Here is a 17,819-nt window from a genome sequence, read left to right as displayed (position 1 = left end):
CATCTCTCAGCACACATTAATAGCAGTATGTTCTGGAGGTGTTGCTGGGTTACAGAATTCAGATCTTCATCAGCTGGTGTTTTTCTCTCTCTCGTCAGGGAGCTAAAGGGCCACCGGGGGAGCCGGGAGCCGACGGAGAGCAAGGACCCGAGGTAACACACAACACTCAGGTTGCCAGGTGATTCAAAGATCCTACAAGACCCTGGTGTAAAGCATGTGAAAACTGGACTCTGATGCATTAGGAACGTTTTCTGGAACAATTAACCACACTTTATTATCTGACTGATGTCAGAATACATCATTCTTGCATGCTAGCTTTATATTACAGCATATTCTGAGCTGTGTGCTAGCTCTGTGGCAACAGTATGGGGAACACCCTCTCTTGTTTTATCACAAATCAAGCTCTATGAAAGAAGTCGTCTGGCCTAAACGAAGCACCTTGTATTTAACACCTATCAAGAGCCAGGCCATACCAGTCAGCATCAGCTGCTAACCCCTTGTGGCTATTTGGAATAGAATTCCCACAGTCATGTTCCAAAATATAATAAATCGAGGGGACCAACTTAGTATTTAAATTAATGCCGATGGGTTTGAAACGAGCACGATCTGAGCACAAACATTTGGTCACGACTGACCAAAAGCCTGCTGGACATCCCGTCTGCCTACCAGTCGATGTTCCATTTCATCCCAGTAGTGTTCTGTATGGTTGAGGTCAGGCCACCAAACTGGCCACTCTGGGTGCCACCCAGCTGATTAAATTGCTTGTACTCACTAGATCTAAAATATTTGCTGTATTTTTTACACACCTGTGTTTCTCCCAAAGGGCTCTCCAGGACCTGAAGGAGAACAGGGAACTGCTGGAGAACCTGGCGCCAAGGTGAGGACTCCTTAACCCCAAATTATTTTTACTGTCATGAAATATATCTACAGTGTTTACCCATGATGCCCTTCCTGACCGACCCTCTGTATTTAGTCCGGGCTTCGGACCTCCCAGCAGCTCGGCTGATCAGCCATCATCCTCCCTCGCTCAGACGGAGCCAATCGTGTCTGTGTAGGCGCCCAGCCAGCTGATGGATTTGAGATTCAAACCTCAGATCCCAGCAGTAGTGGGCTAGCATAGCTCGGCAAACCGGGACTGTCGAGGGCCAAACAGGGTCAACATTTTATAAACAGGATAAACAAGAGAGTGGATAAAGTGTAAAAGGAAAATATACTTAAGTAGGCCACATGAGCTACATGTTGCAATGCATTCTGGGAGTTGTAGTATCAACAGTGTGCGTCCAGCGGGCAGATATAATTGTACCTCAGGCTGGATGTGACCCGCGGGCCTTGAGTTTGACGTGTCTGGTTTAGTCTTGTAATGAAATATTAACATTTATTTAGCTGGGCAGCTGTAACCTAGTGGTTAAGGTACTGGTCCAGTAATCAGAAGGTTGCCGGTTCAAGCCTCACCACTGCCAGGTTGCCACTGTTGGGCCCTTGAGCTAGGCCCTTCGATAAAAGCATCTGTTAAATGCCAAAAATGTAAATGTACTAAAAAGATGAAAGACGTTTGACTTTAATGTAAAATAGTTCATCAAAACCAAACACAAAACGAAATATACTTAATAAAAATGGTGACAATCTGGTCCCACTGTGGTTTACAAGATGTAACGTAAAGCCTCCACGTTCGTGTGCAAGTTTATTTCGTGTTTGTGCCTTTTTAAATGTGTTGATTTTTATTATTATTATTATTTTTCTCCGCAAAAAAACCTGAAGTAAAAGACCACGCCCACCTGTCACTTCCTGAACCCACTGATTAAAAACCAGTGACTTCACCTGCTGGTCTTACAAACCATTTGATTTTGTAACTAACCACATGAAAGGAACCCAAAAGGGGACTGGATCAGAAAGCTTCCGACTTGCACAAAGTAGCTCTGTAAAGACGTAAAGAAAAGCTCGGTTTAATGAAACTCCAGTGTCCTGCACAGAGCCCTGACCTCAGCTTTGGACTGAACTGGAACATCGACTGATACTTGGAAACGTGAAACAGCTAAACTTTAGGTGTGTTTGTAATGAAACTGGTGCCCTTGGTGACGTTGTTTGACATTTGGATGCCTCCCTTCTGTTTCCTTCAGGGTGAAGTTGGACCGGTGGGTCCGGAAGGGGAACAAGGACAGGAAGGTGTTCGGGTGAGTCCACACTCATTCTGTCCACTCCTCAATCCACACACGAAATCCTACACAGTGTGTTTGAAATAGTAGCCTCGTCGTGGGTGTTTGGGACACGGCAGCTCTGTGATGCTCTGTATCCTAGTTTTTTTTTGCCCCGGAAGCCCCCTTATCCACACCTTTGGCAGATTTAGGGGGGCTGCAGCCCCTTTCTTATGCCTGTGCACACACACACACATAGGAGGGATCTTCAAAAAGTTTCCGCACTTTTATATTGTGGTTATAAGCGATGAGCGTGGGAGGAGGAGTAATTGGTCGTGTCTGAAAGACTGAGAGACGCTTATAGTCCAGATTTAGCTCCATCTGATTTCCACCTTTTGGACGCTGAAAGAAGCTTTAAAGGGAAGAAGATTTTTATGTGATGATGATGTGAAAGCAGCGGCGCATCAGTGGCCACGAGCTCAACCAAACACATTAAAAATTTGGTACGATGCTGGAAAAATGCACCGGGAGGCGAAGATGTAGAAATGTGATGGAGTTTGTTTGTGAAATTCTTAATAAATAGAGTTTTAAAAAGTGCGGAAACTTTTTGAAGATCCCTCGTAAATCTATACCGTAATTACATATTCCTTTGATATTGCATTAGAGAGCCGATGACCTACAGAAAGTGATTCTGATTCTTTATTCCAAACCTCTCAGGGGCCTCCAGGTCCACCAGGAGAAGACGGACCTCAGGGAAAGGACGGGCCGAAGGTCAGCCAGCGTTCTTCTTTTCACCTTTTGTTTGCGCCAGTTGGGATCGTCGTTGGGTTCATGATTTTTGTTTTTCTTCTCCAGGGTGAATCAGGTGACCGTGGACCGATGGGAGAGTCCGGAGAAAGGGCTGAGGCTGGTGAACCTGGATCTCCGGGACTACCTGGAGAACCTGGTGTGAAAGGATTCCCTGTGAGTAAAGGACAGCCCCCAAAACCATGTATTAATATATAAAATATTATCTACAAAACGTAATAAGATTAAATAATGATGAAAATGCACCAGATTTGAAATAGGTTTTTTTTTCATTAGGGACCAGAAGGAAAACAAGGACTACCTGGCAAACGGGGACGTCATGGGAAAAAGGTAAAGTCTGTGGAACCTTAGCGGTGCCAGTCCAGCTAATCAGTTTGAATAAAGGATCTAGTCTAAAGCTGTAAAGCAAAATAAAAATAGACGTAGGAGACGCTCAGGTGGTGCAGCAGTCTAACACGCTGGCCAGCACCTAAGTTCAGGTCTCAGTGGTGCTATCGCTATTATTTAGGTCTTTCACCACCTACCGTGCATAATAGTGAAAAAAGATTCAGGGAATCGATGTAAGGCAAAGCTGCAAGCCACTGTTAATGTGTGAGACCTCGGAGCCCTCAGACAGCATTGCATGAGAAATTATCATGCTACTGGGATAAATGTAGCCAACTGGGCACGGAAAACCGTCGTCACTTAACACAGTCCGCCGCTGTAATGTAAGCAAGAATTGTAACTCTGTTACACAAAGAGAAAGACGTTCATCAATCCTATGCAGAAACACACATGGTCCCATGGTGCATCAGTACCTGCATACGTGTGAGGGTACCGTTGACTCAGAGGTGTATTTTGGGATTTTAGATGCACATGTTGCCATCAAGGTAAAGTCCTTGGTTACTTTAGCAAGGCGATGCCAGACCTCATTCTGTACATCCTACAACAGTGTGGCTTTATAGACACAGAGTGCATGTGCTTGACTGGCCTGCCTGCAGTCCAGATCTGTCAATTATCAACAATGTATGTGCAGCATGGACAGGAGAATCAGACAACTGTGACCACAGACTGAAGTCTCGTATCGAGCAAGAATAGAGAATGAAAATGGGGTTTTTATATCAGGTTTTTTGTATGAAACTCTGTGGGATGTAATTTCCACATATTTACTACATATTTTCAGTGATTTTATATTAACGCTTAATTAGTTTCTGTTCCTCCATATGAATTTAGATGGATTTTGCTTGATGTAATTCACCACTAAAATTTCATTTACAATTCTATCCCCTGTTGTTTTGTATCAGGGTGACCGAGGTGCTCCGGGTCAAGCGGGTGAAATCGGTTCTCCTGGAGAAAACGGACAGATCGGAGAGAGAGGATTAAAAGGAACTCGTGGAACTAGAGGACCAGCGGTTGGTGCTTTTTTCCTTCTTAAATAGTTTCTCTCTCTCTGCTTCTATTCATTTTGATTTTCTTGTAAATGTGTCGGACCTAGAACTGCACCTTGTGGTACTCAAAACTTAGTAATCTTGTTTTTTATTCTATTTTTTCATTTTTTCTAACCGTCTAATCATATCCAATTACCCAACTGTACCTTCTCTACTGCTACAGACACCAAATCTGACCGACAAGGGCCGTAACTAACACACGCCCCCTCCGACACATGTACAGTCACCAACCGCTTCTTTTTACCTGCATCCTTGCCACGGTCACTCTCGGCTGCTCATCTGGGTTTTTGGTCTGTTGGTCCTGGATGCTCTAAAGCTGCTTTGAGACGATGTCTACTGTAAAAGCGCTCTATAAATAAATTTGACTGGACTCGATGCTGTGAACCTCGGCTAATTCGTCGTCCGTTCTCTAAAAGTGCTTTAATAATAAACATTTGCTTTGATCTGTTTAAAAGCCATTACATTATACAAGCGGGGCTTTTAAAACGACGGTCTCTGATCTCGTTGATGTTTAGCTGATAAAATGCACCAGTCTCAACATTTGGACTCCAATCAAAGACTCCTAATGGGGTGTTCCGTCTTTTTTCCCTTCAGTCCGTCCATTAAGACCGTTAGCGAGCCGGACGCTAATCCTTTTCATCTGTACAGACTTTACAAGGTCGATGACTTCAATCCATCTGCTGCTTTCATTAAACCAGACGTTTCGATTCAGTGTCCCGATATTTTAGGAACTTGTTTTGAACCCAACATGATGTGTAGAGTTAGTTTTAATGACTTAGCCAGACGTTTTCAGTAGCTGACAGGAGTTTTGCTTCATGCTATGTTTTGTCTGTCGTGTGTGTGTGTGTGTGTGTGTGTGTGTGTGTTATGCTCGTTACTTTCAGGCTCAGCCGGGAGTTATGGGGGCGCAGGGGGAGCCGGGAATGGACGGGTACACAGTGAGTTCCTTTTGCTTTCACTGAAAACAAACACACAGTAAGTGCTAATGCTAAGCGCTAATGCTAAGCGCTAATGCTATCATTCAGACGAAATGCCTGCAGAGTTCCTGCTCAGCACGCCAGATCCATAAAACAGAGCCTTTATGAAACAAAACATTATTCTCTATTGCTTTCACTATACGATCAAAAGTATTTGGACACCTGAACATGAGTTTGCTGGACGTCTAATTTTAAAAACAAATGCTATTAAAACAGAGTGACCGCTATATGATCTATTCAGATATAACAACAGCTGCTCTTCTGAAAAGCCTGCTCACAAGACTTTGAAGTATGTCTGTGGGAATTTGTGCCCATTTAGTCGGAAGATGACAGCATCTGTACGGCTGGGCACTGACGCTGCTCAATAAAGGTTTAGTCGATGTTCCGGTTCATTCCAGAGCTGTTGAGTGGGGCTGGGGTCAGGGCTCTGTGCAGGACACTGGTGCACAGGGGCACAGTCATGCTGGGACGGAAAAGGGCCTTCCCTAAACTGTTGCTGCAAGGTCAGAAGCATTAAAGGGTGTCCAAATACTTTTGTCCATATAGTGTATTTACTCATTTGCTCACACTTACATGTTTGGCACTTATGCATGCTTGAAACCAAAGGAAACCCATGGAGACACAGTGAGAACATGCCAAACTCTTCACCAACAGGACCCATAATGACATGCGGCTTGGAAATATCACCTCCTGATTGCCTTCAAAATTAACGATGTAACGTAGTCAGTCTGCTGCTAAAATCGGAGAACCTGCAGGAAACCCACGCAAAGATGGAGAACGTGCTAAAGTCCTTACAGTCACAGTGACCAGAGGTGTGCTGCCGCAAAGCTGTCATGCCATGGTAGTAGCCCACATCCTCCAGACCCAGAGTTCTAGTTCTCAGACTGGAAGAGTCCATGGTTCTGTGTTCTAATCCACTCTAGCTGATTCCTGGTTTTGAGCATGGTAATCTTAGGCTTGTGTGAGGCTGCTTAGCTACTAAATGAATTGCAGTTGCTTTAATAGTTCTCGATTTAATGGAATTATTTCCCATCTTTCTGACATCAGGGTCACGCCGGGATGCCAGGCCCACCCGGTCCTCCAGGACCGAAAGGTGAAAAGGTAATTAGCGAAACGCTGACCTGACGTTCATGAATACCGTGACTGTATTGTGAGCACACATGACTTGTGTGTGTGTTTCTATTTTTAGGGTTATCCAGGAGACGACAACAAGACTCCGGGACCGCCGGGGCCCTTAGGTGAACCAGTAGGTCTAGATCTCCTTACACCTCCTACCATAATACATAATACATATGACATTCTCTAATCATACCCATGTCTTGATGTACGTTACATCACTTCCTGTCCTTTAAACGGACAAAACCTTGGCTCGGCTGATCACGGGGGGCTTCACGAGGGCATACACTCATCAAGCACTTTATTAGGTACACCTGTCATTGTTTGAGCTACACCTACAATACAGATGAAATTTTTGGGTATACAATTACTGACTGTTACTAGTCTGTTGCTCTGTACACTTGGCGGCCCCCTCTACCCCGTTTATCAGTCAAAAAGTGCCCCCCGCTGACCAGGTATTACAAGGTGGTGGATCGTTCTCAGCACTGCAATCAGACTAACGTGACGATAACATGTGTAGCAGGTACAGCAGCGTTGTTGGGATTTTTCAATACTGTTTAAATGTACTGGACTCTTTATAGACCGTTTCAATGAAGGTAAACAATAACAACGCTACTGCGCATGTCTGTTCCTTTCACCTTTCCGGTAGCGCCATTTTTAAACATCCATCCAGCTGTCAACATGACGAGCTCGTACTCTGCGAGTCTCCCGAACACGGAACAAACGCGATATTAGCAGAAATGAATGATAGATCATCAAGTATCTTTACCAGCCGCTTTTAAAAGAATTTAAGAAGTCAGTGTTTTTCCGCTGATTCAAAACGTTTGCCTGAGGTAACATACCTGAGTGTGTTTACACCAGAGAGGCAGTGAAAGCATACCACAGTTTGGACGCATACAATTAATTATTAAAATAATTATTGTGTCATCTCCCCTTTTGTGTCTGTTGAGCTAAGAGCCATTATAATATGATAAAAATATGACAAACCACAGTGAATTACTTATCATCTGAATTAGAACATATTAGCTAATGCTAAAACGATTTTTTTATAGCCTAACTGGAAATACATGAAATATTTTACAGTAAGCACAATGTATTCATAAATAGTTTATTTACTTTTTGTATTACAAAAGTAGAACCATGTTTCTTTACAGGTCTGCGTGTCATTTAATAATTAAGCTAAGCTAATTATTACAGCTAATTAAGCTATTAATATAATTCCATATAGTGACATTTCCCCAAAACATAGTCCTATAAAGTTATGGCTTTTACATCGTATTCTAAGGAAAATGTAAACTTTTTACTGCTTATGTTAGGTTTATGTTTATTCTGTTCTATTAAAATATTAAGCGCCTGCGTATTTTAATACACTTAAGCTAAACGTCAGGGACAAGACACCATGAGAACAGCGTTTAAGTGAGTACATTTGTTTACAATATTTTATTATGAAATAATATATATTACATTTATTATAAGAGTTGATGGTGGTTATCCAGCCGTCTCTATTTACAGCAGCAATCCAAGCGTTTCGCTGTGCGTTCTTTTGGAAATCTGTTCACCTTAATTTCTGAAAGCAAGTTTGTACCTGGCCTGAGGGAACATCCGCCAACCGATCAACATGGTCCTAACTTTAATTTAGACATACTGTCAATAAATCACAACTTAACTAGCGCAAAAGAATTGAAGCAGTTGTGCTCAATCGCTATTGTTCTGAGCGCTGTTTACCACCAAGCGGAGAGTCTTAGGAACATCTACGTCACTTCCTGGACTCATTTGAAACGGTCTATAAGGAACACTGGTCCCCTGGTTGTACTAGAGCTGTCGTCTTACTTCAGACTTTTATCAGTGGACAATTTCTGATCACATGACGCTGTCGGATTTATATTTTGTCAGTAGTTGAATACCAGTTGAGTACATTTCTATGAACACATCAAATAGCTGTACCTAATAAAGTGCTCGGTCAGTGTATATTGAGTGATGCTGAGTGATGCATGATTGGCTGGACTGGGATTCAGCCTCTTGTTGGTCAGTGGATCGCTTCTTTTCACCAGACAGGGGCGGGTATCTCTTGCGGAGAGCCACGCACTGCCGTTTGTGATCAGCCACCCCCATGAAGATGCTTCGTCCGGTCAGTAGAGGCCGCGATCGCCCTGTTCGACAAGGAACCCTGTTTAGACATCGTCCCTCCTCCTACAGGCACGCAGCCAATCGTGTGTCCGTGTAGGCGCCCGGCCGGCCGATAGCAGACCTGGGATAAGTGCCATCAGTGCAGAGACCTCGAGCTCTCGAGTTCGAATCCCACTTCTGACAAATCCAGTTGTTATGTGGTTATTGTGCGTGTTGTACTGCTGTTAGATTGTGTGTGTGTGTGTGTGTGTGTGTGTGTGTGTGGTCAGGGTCCTTCAGGTGAGCGAGGTGAACGAGGAGAACCAGGAGAACCAGGATATCCAGTGAGTCTCATCTTACTCTTAACGTATCATTTCCAAAATCATGTACACACACTCCATATTAATGTGTGTTTGTGTGTGTGTGTGTGTGTGTGTGTGTGTGTGTTTTAGGGGCAAACTGGGGTCACCGGTGCTCGAGGGTCGGCGGGTCAACAGGGGCCACCGGTGAGTACATTATACTAAGCTGACTAGTCTGGTGCAGTGGTAGCTCTGTGGTTAGGCTACTGGACTTGTAATCAAAAGGTTGCCGGTTCATACCTCACTATTGTTAAGTTGCCACCGTTGGGCCCCTGAGTTGAGGCCCTTAACCTTTTGTATTGAGTCATAATTGTAAAAGCATGGAACTGTATAAACCTTGGATTAATGCACTTTTAGGGATTACCTGGGCGGCCTGGAGAGACCGGACCACAAGGAGATAAAGGAACTCAGGTATGAAGTGAGTGTGTGTGTGTGTGTTTGTGTGTGTGTGTGTGTGTGTTATTATTTTATATTGATATTCAGTTTTACAAGTTTGACAGACATATTTACACAGTCTGAATACATTCCTGCGGGCGGTCCGAGACTTGTCCGCTTCGTTGTTTTTATCCGCTGTTTATTTTCATCTGTTTGATTTCTGGTACATGAACTGACTGATACAAGGTCGTGACCTCAAGCTTTAAAATCTCTGTAAGAGAAAATAGAAAGGAGGGAAGCAGGAAAACACAGAATTCTCGTATTTGAGAGAGGACATGAAGCCTCGCACCGTAGCTGGATGTTCTAGGTTTACATTCAACTATTAAGGTAGCTGTGCTGCGTATTGTAGTCGTGGATCGCTTCTTTTTACCTACCAGGAGCGGGGTCTCACAGAGCACAGTGGGTAGCACTGTCGCCTCACAGCAAGAAGGTCCTGGGTTCGATCCCCAGGTGGAGCAGTCCGGGTCCTTTCTGTGTGGAGTTTGCATGTTCTCCCCGTGTCTGCGTGGGTTTCCTCCGGGTGCTCCGGTTTCCTCCCACAGTCCAAAAACAAGCAGCCAGGCTAATTGGAGACACTGAATTGTCCATGATTGTGAACTGATGAGTCTTGTGTAATGAATGTAATTAAAGTGTAAAACATGACGTTAAAATCCTAATAAACAAACACAGAGCGCAGTATCTCGTGCGGAGAGCCACGTCCTGCTGTTGGCGATCAGCCTTCCTACATGCAGGCACTTTGACCGGTCAGTAGAGGCCGCAGTTGCACCAGCGACGAGTAACCCTGTTCAGCTGTCGTTCCTCCCTCTGTGTGGGCGTCCGGCCGGCTGATAGCAGAGTCAGTGCCGAGACCTCATGCTCTCAAGTTTGAATCCCACTGATTGTGTGTATTGTGCCGCTGTTAGATGTCTGATTGACCTCACAGCTATCAACTGACCAGCAAGCTCATGGTCAGGTGTCCACATACCATTGTCCATATGTGCAGACGTCTTGCTGTTATGGAAGGAATGCTACATGGTGCCTTTTAAATGCATGTAAAGCATGTTTCCTAATGTGTGTGTGTGTGTGTGTGTTCAGGGACAACCAGGGAAAAAAGGTGCTCGGGGTCTGACGGGTTTACCTGGTCCGGAGGTGAGTGCCCCCCCATGAGGATTTTCCTTCTAATTGTTAAATTCATGTGTTTTATTGACAACAACTGCAAACAGGTGTAAAAAATCATTTAACATAAAGGCGATTACATACTTCCAGCTTTGCAGCAACAGTTTAGGGAAGGCCCTTTTCTGTTCTAAAATCAAAGCGAGCTCTATAAAGACATGAAGACAATAAACTCCAGTGTCCTGCACAGAGCCCTGACCTCAGCCCCACTCAACAGCTTTGGAATGAACCGGAACGTCAACTGAGGCTTGACCTGCCATACAGATGCTCTTTTGACTGACAGGGCACAAATCCCCACAGACGTGCTTCAGTCTTGTGAGAAGCCCTCTCAGAAGGGTGGGTGGCTGTTCTTCTAGCTAAAAAGATGACTTTATAGGCGCCCAGGTGGCACAGCATGATATTCCGCTAGCAAACCAGCGCAGAGATTCTAAACTCCTCGGTTCGAAACTCGGCATTGCCGCCGGTCAGCTGGGCGCCATCTAGCGGGCATAATTGGCAGTGCCTGCAGCAGACACGGTTCTGCTAGGGCGGGATGATCGTATTATGTGGGTGGGGTCTTCAAACACTGTGTAAGGACCCTGATTGGCAGATAGAGAGGTGCCTGTGCAGAGTGCATAGGTGGAAAAGGGTTCCACTAAGGGCTGCCTGCGGGTCGGAGGAGGCGTGAGCAGCAATATACCCACCTCAACTGCAATCAGGGATCCCCCAGCAGCGGAAGACAGATTGACTACGCTAAATTTTATTTTTGGAATTGGACGTCCGACAAGCTTATGGTCAGGTGTCCAAATACTTTTGATCATATAGTGTATAAACGCCCGCCAGCAACTAAAAAAACCTCAATATTTTTCATAGGTATTAACAATAGTAAACAGACGTGTTTATTAGAGGGAGGTGCAGGTAGGACGTTTTGGAGCCAGTGTTAGGAACGTGAGATTGAGATGGTTTGAGCATGTGCAGAGGAGGGATGAGAGAAGAAGCAGAGGGAGGACATGTAGGTTGGTGGGACAGATGAGGATGTTCAGGATGGAGACGAGTGGTCCAGCCTTGGCTTTTCCTGAGTTCAGGTCCAGGGGCCACTAGAGGGCGCATCATGACCCACTTGTGATTTTTTTGTATAGGTTTTTGGAAGCTGGGTTGTGTTTAATATGTCAGTTGTTTAATGTGCTAATAATGAATGTGTTGTGTGTTTCAGGGGCCTACAGGATTTCCGGGTCCCAAAGGTATGATGGGATATCCTGGGCCTGATGGTCCTCCAGGTTTACCGGGGTTTCCAGGACTGCCAGGCCTAAAGGGTGATGAAGTGAGTTTAAGATCCTCTCTTGCTCTTTTGAGCTCTGTTTCTTTATTCGGCTACTTTCATGTACACTAAATGTCCAAAAGTATTTGGACACCTGACCGTGAGCTTGCTGGATGTCCAGTTTTAAAAACAGTGACCTCTGTGTGACCTTTGGAGCTAGAACAACAGCCACTCTGACTAGAGTGACTAGTTGTGTGCAGAGCCCTGGTCTCAACACTTTTAGGATGAATTAAACTTAAATCGTGAGCCAGGTCCACTCTTTCAACATCAGTGCCTGACCACACTGACATTATTGACTAAATAGGCACAAATTCCCACAGACACTCTCCGAAGTCTTGTCGAAAGGCTACAAAAAAAAGGTTTAGGAATGGGATGTCCAACTGCCTCACGCTCAGGTGTCTCAATACTAATACTTTTGTCCATATAATGTATGTGACCATCGTAACCACAGGTTTGATTGACAGGGTCAGCGTGGTACAGAAGGCATCGAGGGCAGGGCGGGACTTCCTGGTCCACGTGGTGAGATCGGTCTGCCAGGTGCTATTGGAGATAGGGGAGCGCCCGGCGTCCAGGTACAACTTCCTGTCTGTAATGCCTAGCAGTGACCGTTCGCTTTACCACTGTGTGAAATTTTTATCTCTCGTGTGTGTATGTGTGTTTTTCTCCAGGGAGAGAGGGGTCTGCCGGGCGAGCGGGGGTCCGCGGGTGCCAAAGGCTTGCAGGGCACCGCTGGTGACCAGGGTAAAAGGGGCGACACTGGAGTCAAAGGTCAACCGGTGAGAGTCGCACCTCCTCAATCAGCACCATGTATGAATACTCTATATGGCTAAAAGTATTTGGACACTCATAGAGTGACCTCTATATGATCTTATCAGCTATAGCAACAGCCACTCTCAAGTATGTCTGTGGGAATTTGTGCCCATTCAGTCAAAATATGACAGCATTTGTATGGCTGGGTGAAAGCCTCATGAATTCAGTAATTAGAAGTGTTTAGGGGTGTCCTAATACTTTTGACCAGCCTGCTGTTTGACCATTAATGAAACGAACACAGTTCTGATTGTGTGTGTGTGTGTGTATGTGTGCAGGGCGAGCTGGGAGATCCAGGTTTACTGGGACTGCAGGGTTTTTCAGGACCGAAGGTCAGTGATCACATTCACACACACTCATCGTTCACACACACACACACACACGAGAGCTAAAAACACACTCAGTGATTTATAAACACACACACACACTGATACGGTCGGTCAGCGTGAGCTTCATCCCTCCTGCTTTATTAAATAATCAAGAGAGCGATTGTTGAATGAAGGTGTGTGTGTGTGAGTGTGTGTGTGTGTGTGTGTGTGTGTTATTAGCGCTTGCTGTGTATCAGCGGTGTAAACAGAGTCGATATTGTTCTGATGTGATCACTTTATTGTAACAGGGACCTGATGGAGAATTAGGATTTACTGGAGCTCCAGGACCTAAAGGACCAACCGGTCCACTGGTGAGAAGCATCAAGTTCTTTACTTTACTTTACTTTACTTTACTTTACTTACCTTTACTTTACTTACCTTTACTTTACTTTACTTACCTTTACTTTACTTTACTTACCTTTACTTTACTTTACTTACCTTTACTTTACTTTACTTATCTTTACTTTACTTATCTTTACTTTCCTTTCCCTTCCTTATCTTTACTTACCTTTACTTTACTTTACTTACCTTTACTTTACTTTACTTATCTTTACTTTCCTTTCCCTTCCTTATCTTTACTTTACTTCATTTTACTTTCCATTCCTTTCCTTTCCTTTACCTTGCTTATCTTTCCTTTATTTTACTTTACTTTACCTTTCTTATCTTTACTTTCCTTTATTTTACTTTACCTTCATTATTTTACTTACCTTTACTTTACTTTACTTTACCTTCCTTTTTACTGTCATTTACTGTCTTTCCTTCACTTTTTCTCTTTAAAAGCATTAGAGTTTATTTGAATGTTTGTGTTTTAGGGTTTTTCGGGTCCTGTAGGTCCAGTTGGGATGATCGGTCCGGTCGGTAAACCTGTAAGTGACCATCAGTTCCCATGTACATGCTGCTCTATGTGTGTGGATGGATTTAATAATAAAATGTGTTTGTAATGTTTTAGGGTTATCAGGGTCCTAAAGGAGGAACAGGAGAGATGGTGAGATGATCCTCGGTTTTTATTGTTTTGTATGAACAATCCTGACCTCAATCCTACTAAACAATATTGGGATGAAGTGGAACTCCAAGCCTTCTTATATTTTAATGACCTCAAATTCCTAAAGACACACTCCAAAATTTTGCAGAAAGCCTTTTCAGATATGTGGGGGTTGTTTCAGCTACAATATGTGCAAGTTCACGTTAAGTTTTGGATGGGGGTGTCCACATACTTTTGAATGTGCACTGAGTGCTCTGTGCATCTATTATTCTTAAAAAGTTCATTTCCTATTCTGACCTGTAGGGGCAGCAGCGCTCCATCACTGAGTCTGAATCTCACTACGTTTGTTTTGTGTGAGTTCTCAGGATTGCCCCAAGTTCTTTTTATTTCAGTGCATTTTGTAAGGAGGTGCACATTCAGCAACAGCTTAGGGAAGGCCCTTTCTTGTTCCGGCATGAATGTACCCCCGTGCACAAAGCAAGTCCATAAAGACATTAAGAAAAGCTCGGTTTAAAGAAACTCCAGTGTCCTGCACAGAGCCATGAATGGGCACAAATTCCCATACACATACATACTTTAAAGTCTTGTGAGAAGCCTTCTTCATGATGAAAAGATCACTCAGAGGTCACTTTATGTTAATTCCATTTGATTTAGAAACAAGATCGTGGTCAGGTGTTCACATACTTTTGTCCACATAGTGTGTGTGTGTTTTACTCTTTATATTATATTCATATACTTACTCAGAGACCACAGCTGCTCAGGAATCATAACTCATTTTCTTTCATCCTACAGGGACCTCAGGGGCCTCGGGGTATTCCCGGACAAAGGGTAAGTTTGAAATCCAGTGGTTCTTTTCCTTATTGACGTATCTGGATTTTAAACTGTAAGTCTGTGCTTAGTAGACTGGAGCTGAGACTGTTTGAGCTGTGGGTGTGTTTGTGGATCTGGTTTTGGTTGTTCAATGTGAAACTGTTTGTAAGGACCCTCGTGTTGCTCACTGAAGCTCTGTGCTGATGTTCTGGTGTTTGTTTCTCTTTAGGGCCCCCCTGGTGCTCCTGGACGATCAGTAAGTACCACCGAATCATTTATTTAGTAAGACAGTGTTTAATTACAACAGTAACATTTATTAAAAAAAAGGATGTGGGTGTCATACTTTTGGTCACTGTGATGACTGGTCAGTAGTGTTAGTTAGAGACTCAGTACCTCTCCGGGTGCAGATCTGTAGGTGTTCGGCGAGACCTTTCAGCATCTGCTTGTGATTAAAACTGTTTGGAGAGACTCTGTGGTTTATAGATGAATCACGATGTTGACTGGAAGAGGCCTGCTGGGTTTACAGGACGCCGCCGTATCGATCTGGAATCCAGTAGTGCTGTAGAAAACCCTCGTCTTTACCCGAATACGGGAACACGCGCCCCTTTTCCTGATCTAGACAGCATCTTGTTTTCCATACAGATGAGGCTCCTGGCTGCAGGTTGAAGCACATGTGACCCGTCGTAGTTTGATTTCGGATTTCTGGGAAACATCGGGATATTTAATCAGCCTCCGGGTAATACGTCCTTCCTGAAAACTCTCAAAGAGACAAATAAACATGTCTGAATTAGATGTTTGGTCTGAGATACAAGACAAGAAAAAGCCTGGGTTTAATTCCTTGGAGTCATTTATGTGTGGAATTTGCATGTTCTCCTTGTGTGGGTTTCCTCCGTGTACTCCAAAGACCTGCGGTCAGGCTAACTGAAGCTAATAAAATTGTCCCAGGTGTGTGTGTGTGCTTTGTAATGAACTAGCAACCTGTCTGTAGTGTTTCCTGCCTTTCAACCAAAGAATCAGACCCACCACGACCCTGACCAGGATGAAGCGGTGGTCAAACAGAATCCTGGGTTTGATTCACAGGTGGAGCGGTCCGGGTCCTTTCTGTGTGTAGTTTGCATGTTCTCCCCGTGTATGTTTGGGTTTCCTCTGGGTGCTCTGGTTTCCTCCCATAGTCCAAAGACGTGCAGTCAGGTTCATTGGAGATATTAAAGTTGTCCTTAGATGTGTGTGTGTGTGTGTGTGTGTGTGTGTGTGTGTGTGCGTGTGCTGACCAGTAGCAGAGCTGAGATTTGGGCACCACTGCCCTGTTATTCTTAATGAAGATGAGTAAATGATGAAGAGCTGGTCTGAGATCAGTGGTTGTGTTCTGATGTTCCTACAGAGGCGTGCACGGGTCAAATCCAGGAAGGCCTCGATGCAGTCCAGCGTCGACCTGCAGGAGGTAAACGTGCTACAAATACACTTTGTTAACTCAGACTTGTCATAGCTAGTGGTCAGTTGTTGTGTCTTTGAGGAAGACCCTTAACCCTCGCATACATTGTACTAAATACGGCTCATTTTTCTGTCCTCAGAGCTTCCAGAACACAGAGGTGATGCTGTCCGACCAGGGTTCCAGAGTACCAGAGATTTTCAGGACGCTGGACTACTTGAGCGACGTCATCGCGAGTATCAGGGCGCCGGCGGGCACTCGGGAGAACCCTGCCCGCTTCTGCAAAGACCTACTGGACTGCCCACACAAGAGGGCAAACGGTTAGAACAATATTTGCTGACTTGACAGATATATATATATATATATATATATATATATATATATATATATATATATATATATAGATATATATATAGATAGATAGATAGATAGATAGATAGATAGTTGTATGTATATATAGATAGATATATAGATAGATAGATAGTTGTATGTATATAGATAGATAGATAGATAGATAGATAGATAGACAGACAGACAGACAGACAGACAGAGGGATCATTACTTTTTTCTTTAACATCACTCAGACAGTAAAATGATCTTTACCCGAAGCCGCATCTGATAACGCATCTGATAACATACTCTAATGTAAACATGAGATACAGTGACTGACCACAGAACTCATAACTGATCATCTGTTTTTATTTTTTATTAGGAATGTTTTGGATTGACCCCAACCTTGGCTGCACCTCCGATGCCATTCAGGTGTTCTGTAACTTCAGCGCAGGGGGGCAGACCTGCCTTCATCCTCTCGCTACACATAAGGTACGAGCAACTGCACCCTGCTGGCATAGAATAACCTTAAAACTATAAATTAATATACATACACGCCATTTAGTGGTCACATAACTGACTAAATAAGGGGCCTTGCTCAGGGGGCCAACAGTGGCAACATGGTGGTGGGGATTGAACCAGGTACCTTCAGGTTACTGGTCCAGTTCCATCAGATTAGTGATGATTTATAAGATTTAATTCGCCGCTGTGTTTCTCTGTCCTCCATCAGGTGGCGTTTGGAGTTAGTAAGGTCCAAATGAAGTTTCTTCACTTGCTGAGCGTTGAAGCCACTCAGTCCATCTCACTCCACTGCTACAGTGAGCCAGATACCGCCGACGCCCGAGAGCCCAGCGCCGTGCGCTTCCACATGTGGAACGGTCAGGTGTTGGAAAAGGATTCCATACAGCAGGAACAAATCCTTCAGGACGACTGTGAGGTACGAGAGATCAGACGGGAGGAGAGAATTAGGGGTGTGGTTGCAGCCATCAATAGTGGGGGGGAGACACGCCCATTTTTTTTTTGTACTTGCATTAATAACACTCACTCACTTTCTTAACCAATTATCCAATCAGGGTCGGGGGGGTGCTGGAGCCTATCCCAGCTTTTCAATGGGCGCAAGGCACACAGTAACACCCTGGATGGGGCGCCACACAACTACAGGGCAATTCAGTGTCTCCAATTCATCTGACTGCATGTTTTTTTGGACTGTGGGAGGAAACCGGAGCTCCCGGAAGAAAACCCACGCAGACACGGGGAGAACATGCAAACTCCACACAGAAAGGAC

General features: G+C 44.3%; 1 protein-coding gene across 1 annotated transcript in view; it reads left to right on the top strand.

The window, feature by feature from the left end:
• The window catches only part of LOC134333937 (collagen alpha-1(XXIV) chain), a gene marked incomplete at its 5' end in the record, with an annotated part of 86,759 nt that overhangs the window by 68,080 nt on the left and 860 nt on the right, over window positions 1–17,819 (top strand). Inside the window, 27 exons of the mRNA XM_063016104.1 lie at window positions 99–152; window positions 824–877; window positions 2,118–2,171; window positions 2,850–2,903; window positions 2,988–3,095; window positions 3,216–3,269; window positions 4,223–4,330; window positions 5,251–5,304; window positions 6,391–6,444; window positions 6,533–6,589; window positions 8,856–8,909; window positions 9,018–9,071; window positions 9,282–9,335; window positions 10,434–10,487; window positions 11,704–11,811; window positions 12,273–12,380; window positions 12,477–12,584; window positions 12,894–12,947; window positions 13,232–13,294; window positions 13,796–13,849; window positions 13,933–13,968; window positions 14,758–14,793; window positions 15,005–15,031; window positions 16,157–16,216; window positions 16,347–16,524; window positions 16,917–17,026; window positions 17,265–17,471. Of these exons, the coding sequence (XP_062872174.1) occupies window positions 99–152; window positions 824–877; window positions 2,118–2,171; window positions 2,850–2,903; window positions 2,988–3,095; window positions 3,216–3,269; window positions 4,223–4,330; window positions 5,251–5,304; window positions 6,391–6,444; window positions 6,533–6,589; window positions 8,856–8,909; window positions 9,018–9,071; window positions 9,282–9,335; window positions 10,434–10,487; window positions 11,704–11,811; window positions 12,273–12,380; window positions 12,477–12,584; window positions 12,894–12,947; window positions 13,232–13,294; window positions 13,796–13,849; window positions 13,933–13,968; window positions 14,758–14,793; window positions 15,005–15,031; window positions 16,157–16,216; window positions 16,347–16,524; window positions 16,917–17,026; window positions 17,265–17,471 (2,016 nt within the window). The remainder of the gene's footprint in view (window positions 1–98; window positions 153–823; window positions 878–2,117; window positions 2,172–2,849; window positions 2,904–2,987; window positions 3,096–3,215; window positions 3,270–4,222; window positions 4,331–5,250; window positions 5,305–6,390; window positions 6,445–6,532; window positions 6,590–8,855; window positions 8,910–9,017; window positions 9,072–9,281; window positions 9,336–10,433; window positions 10,488–11,703; window positions 11,812–12,272; window positions 12,381–12,476; window positions 12,585–12,893; window positions 12,948–13,231; window positions 13,295–13,795; window positions 13,850–13,932; window positions 13,969–14,757; window positions 14,794–15,004; window positions 15,032–16,156; window positions 16,217–16,346; window positions 16,525–16,916; window positions 17,027–17,264; window positions 17,472–17,819) is intronic.

This window comes from Trichomycterus rosablanca, chromosome 19 (genome assembly GCF_030014385.1).
Source record: "Trichomycterus rosablanca isolate fTriRos1 chromosome 19, fTriRos1.hap1, whole genome shotgun sequence".
Lineage (NCBI taxonomy): Eukaryota > Metazoa > Chordata > Actinopteri > Siluriformes > Trichomycteridae > Trichomycterus > Trichomycterus rosablanca.
The sequence above is the reverse complement of the archived record's forward strand: the minus strand, read 5'-3'. Positions and strand labels throughout refer to the sequence as shown.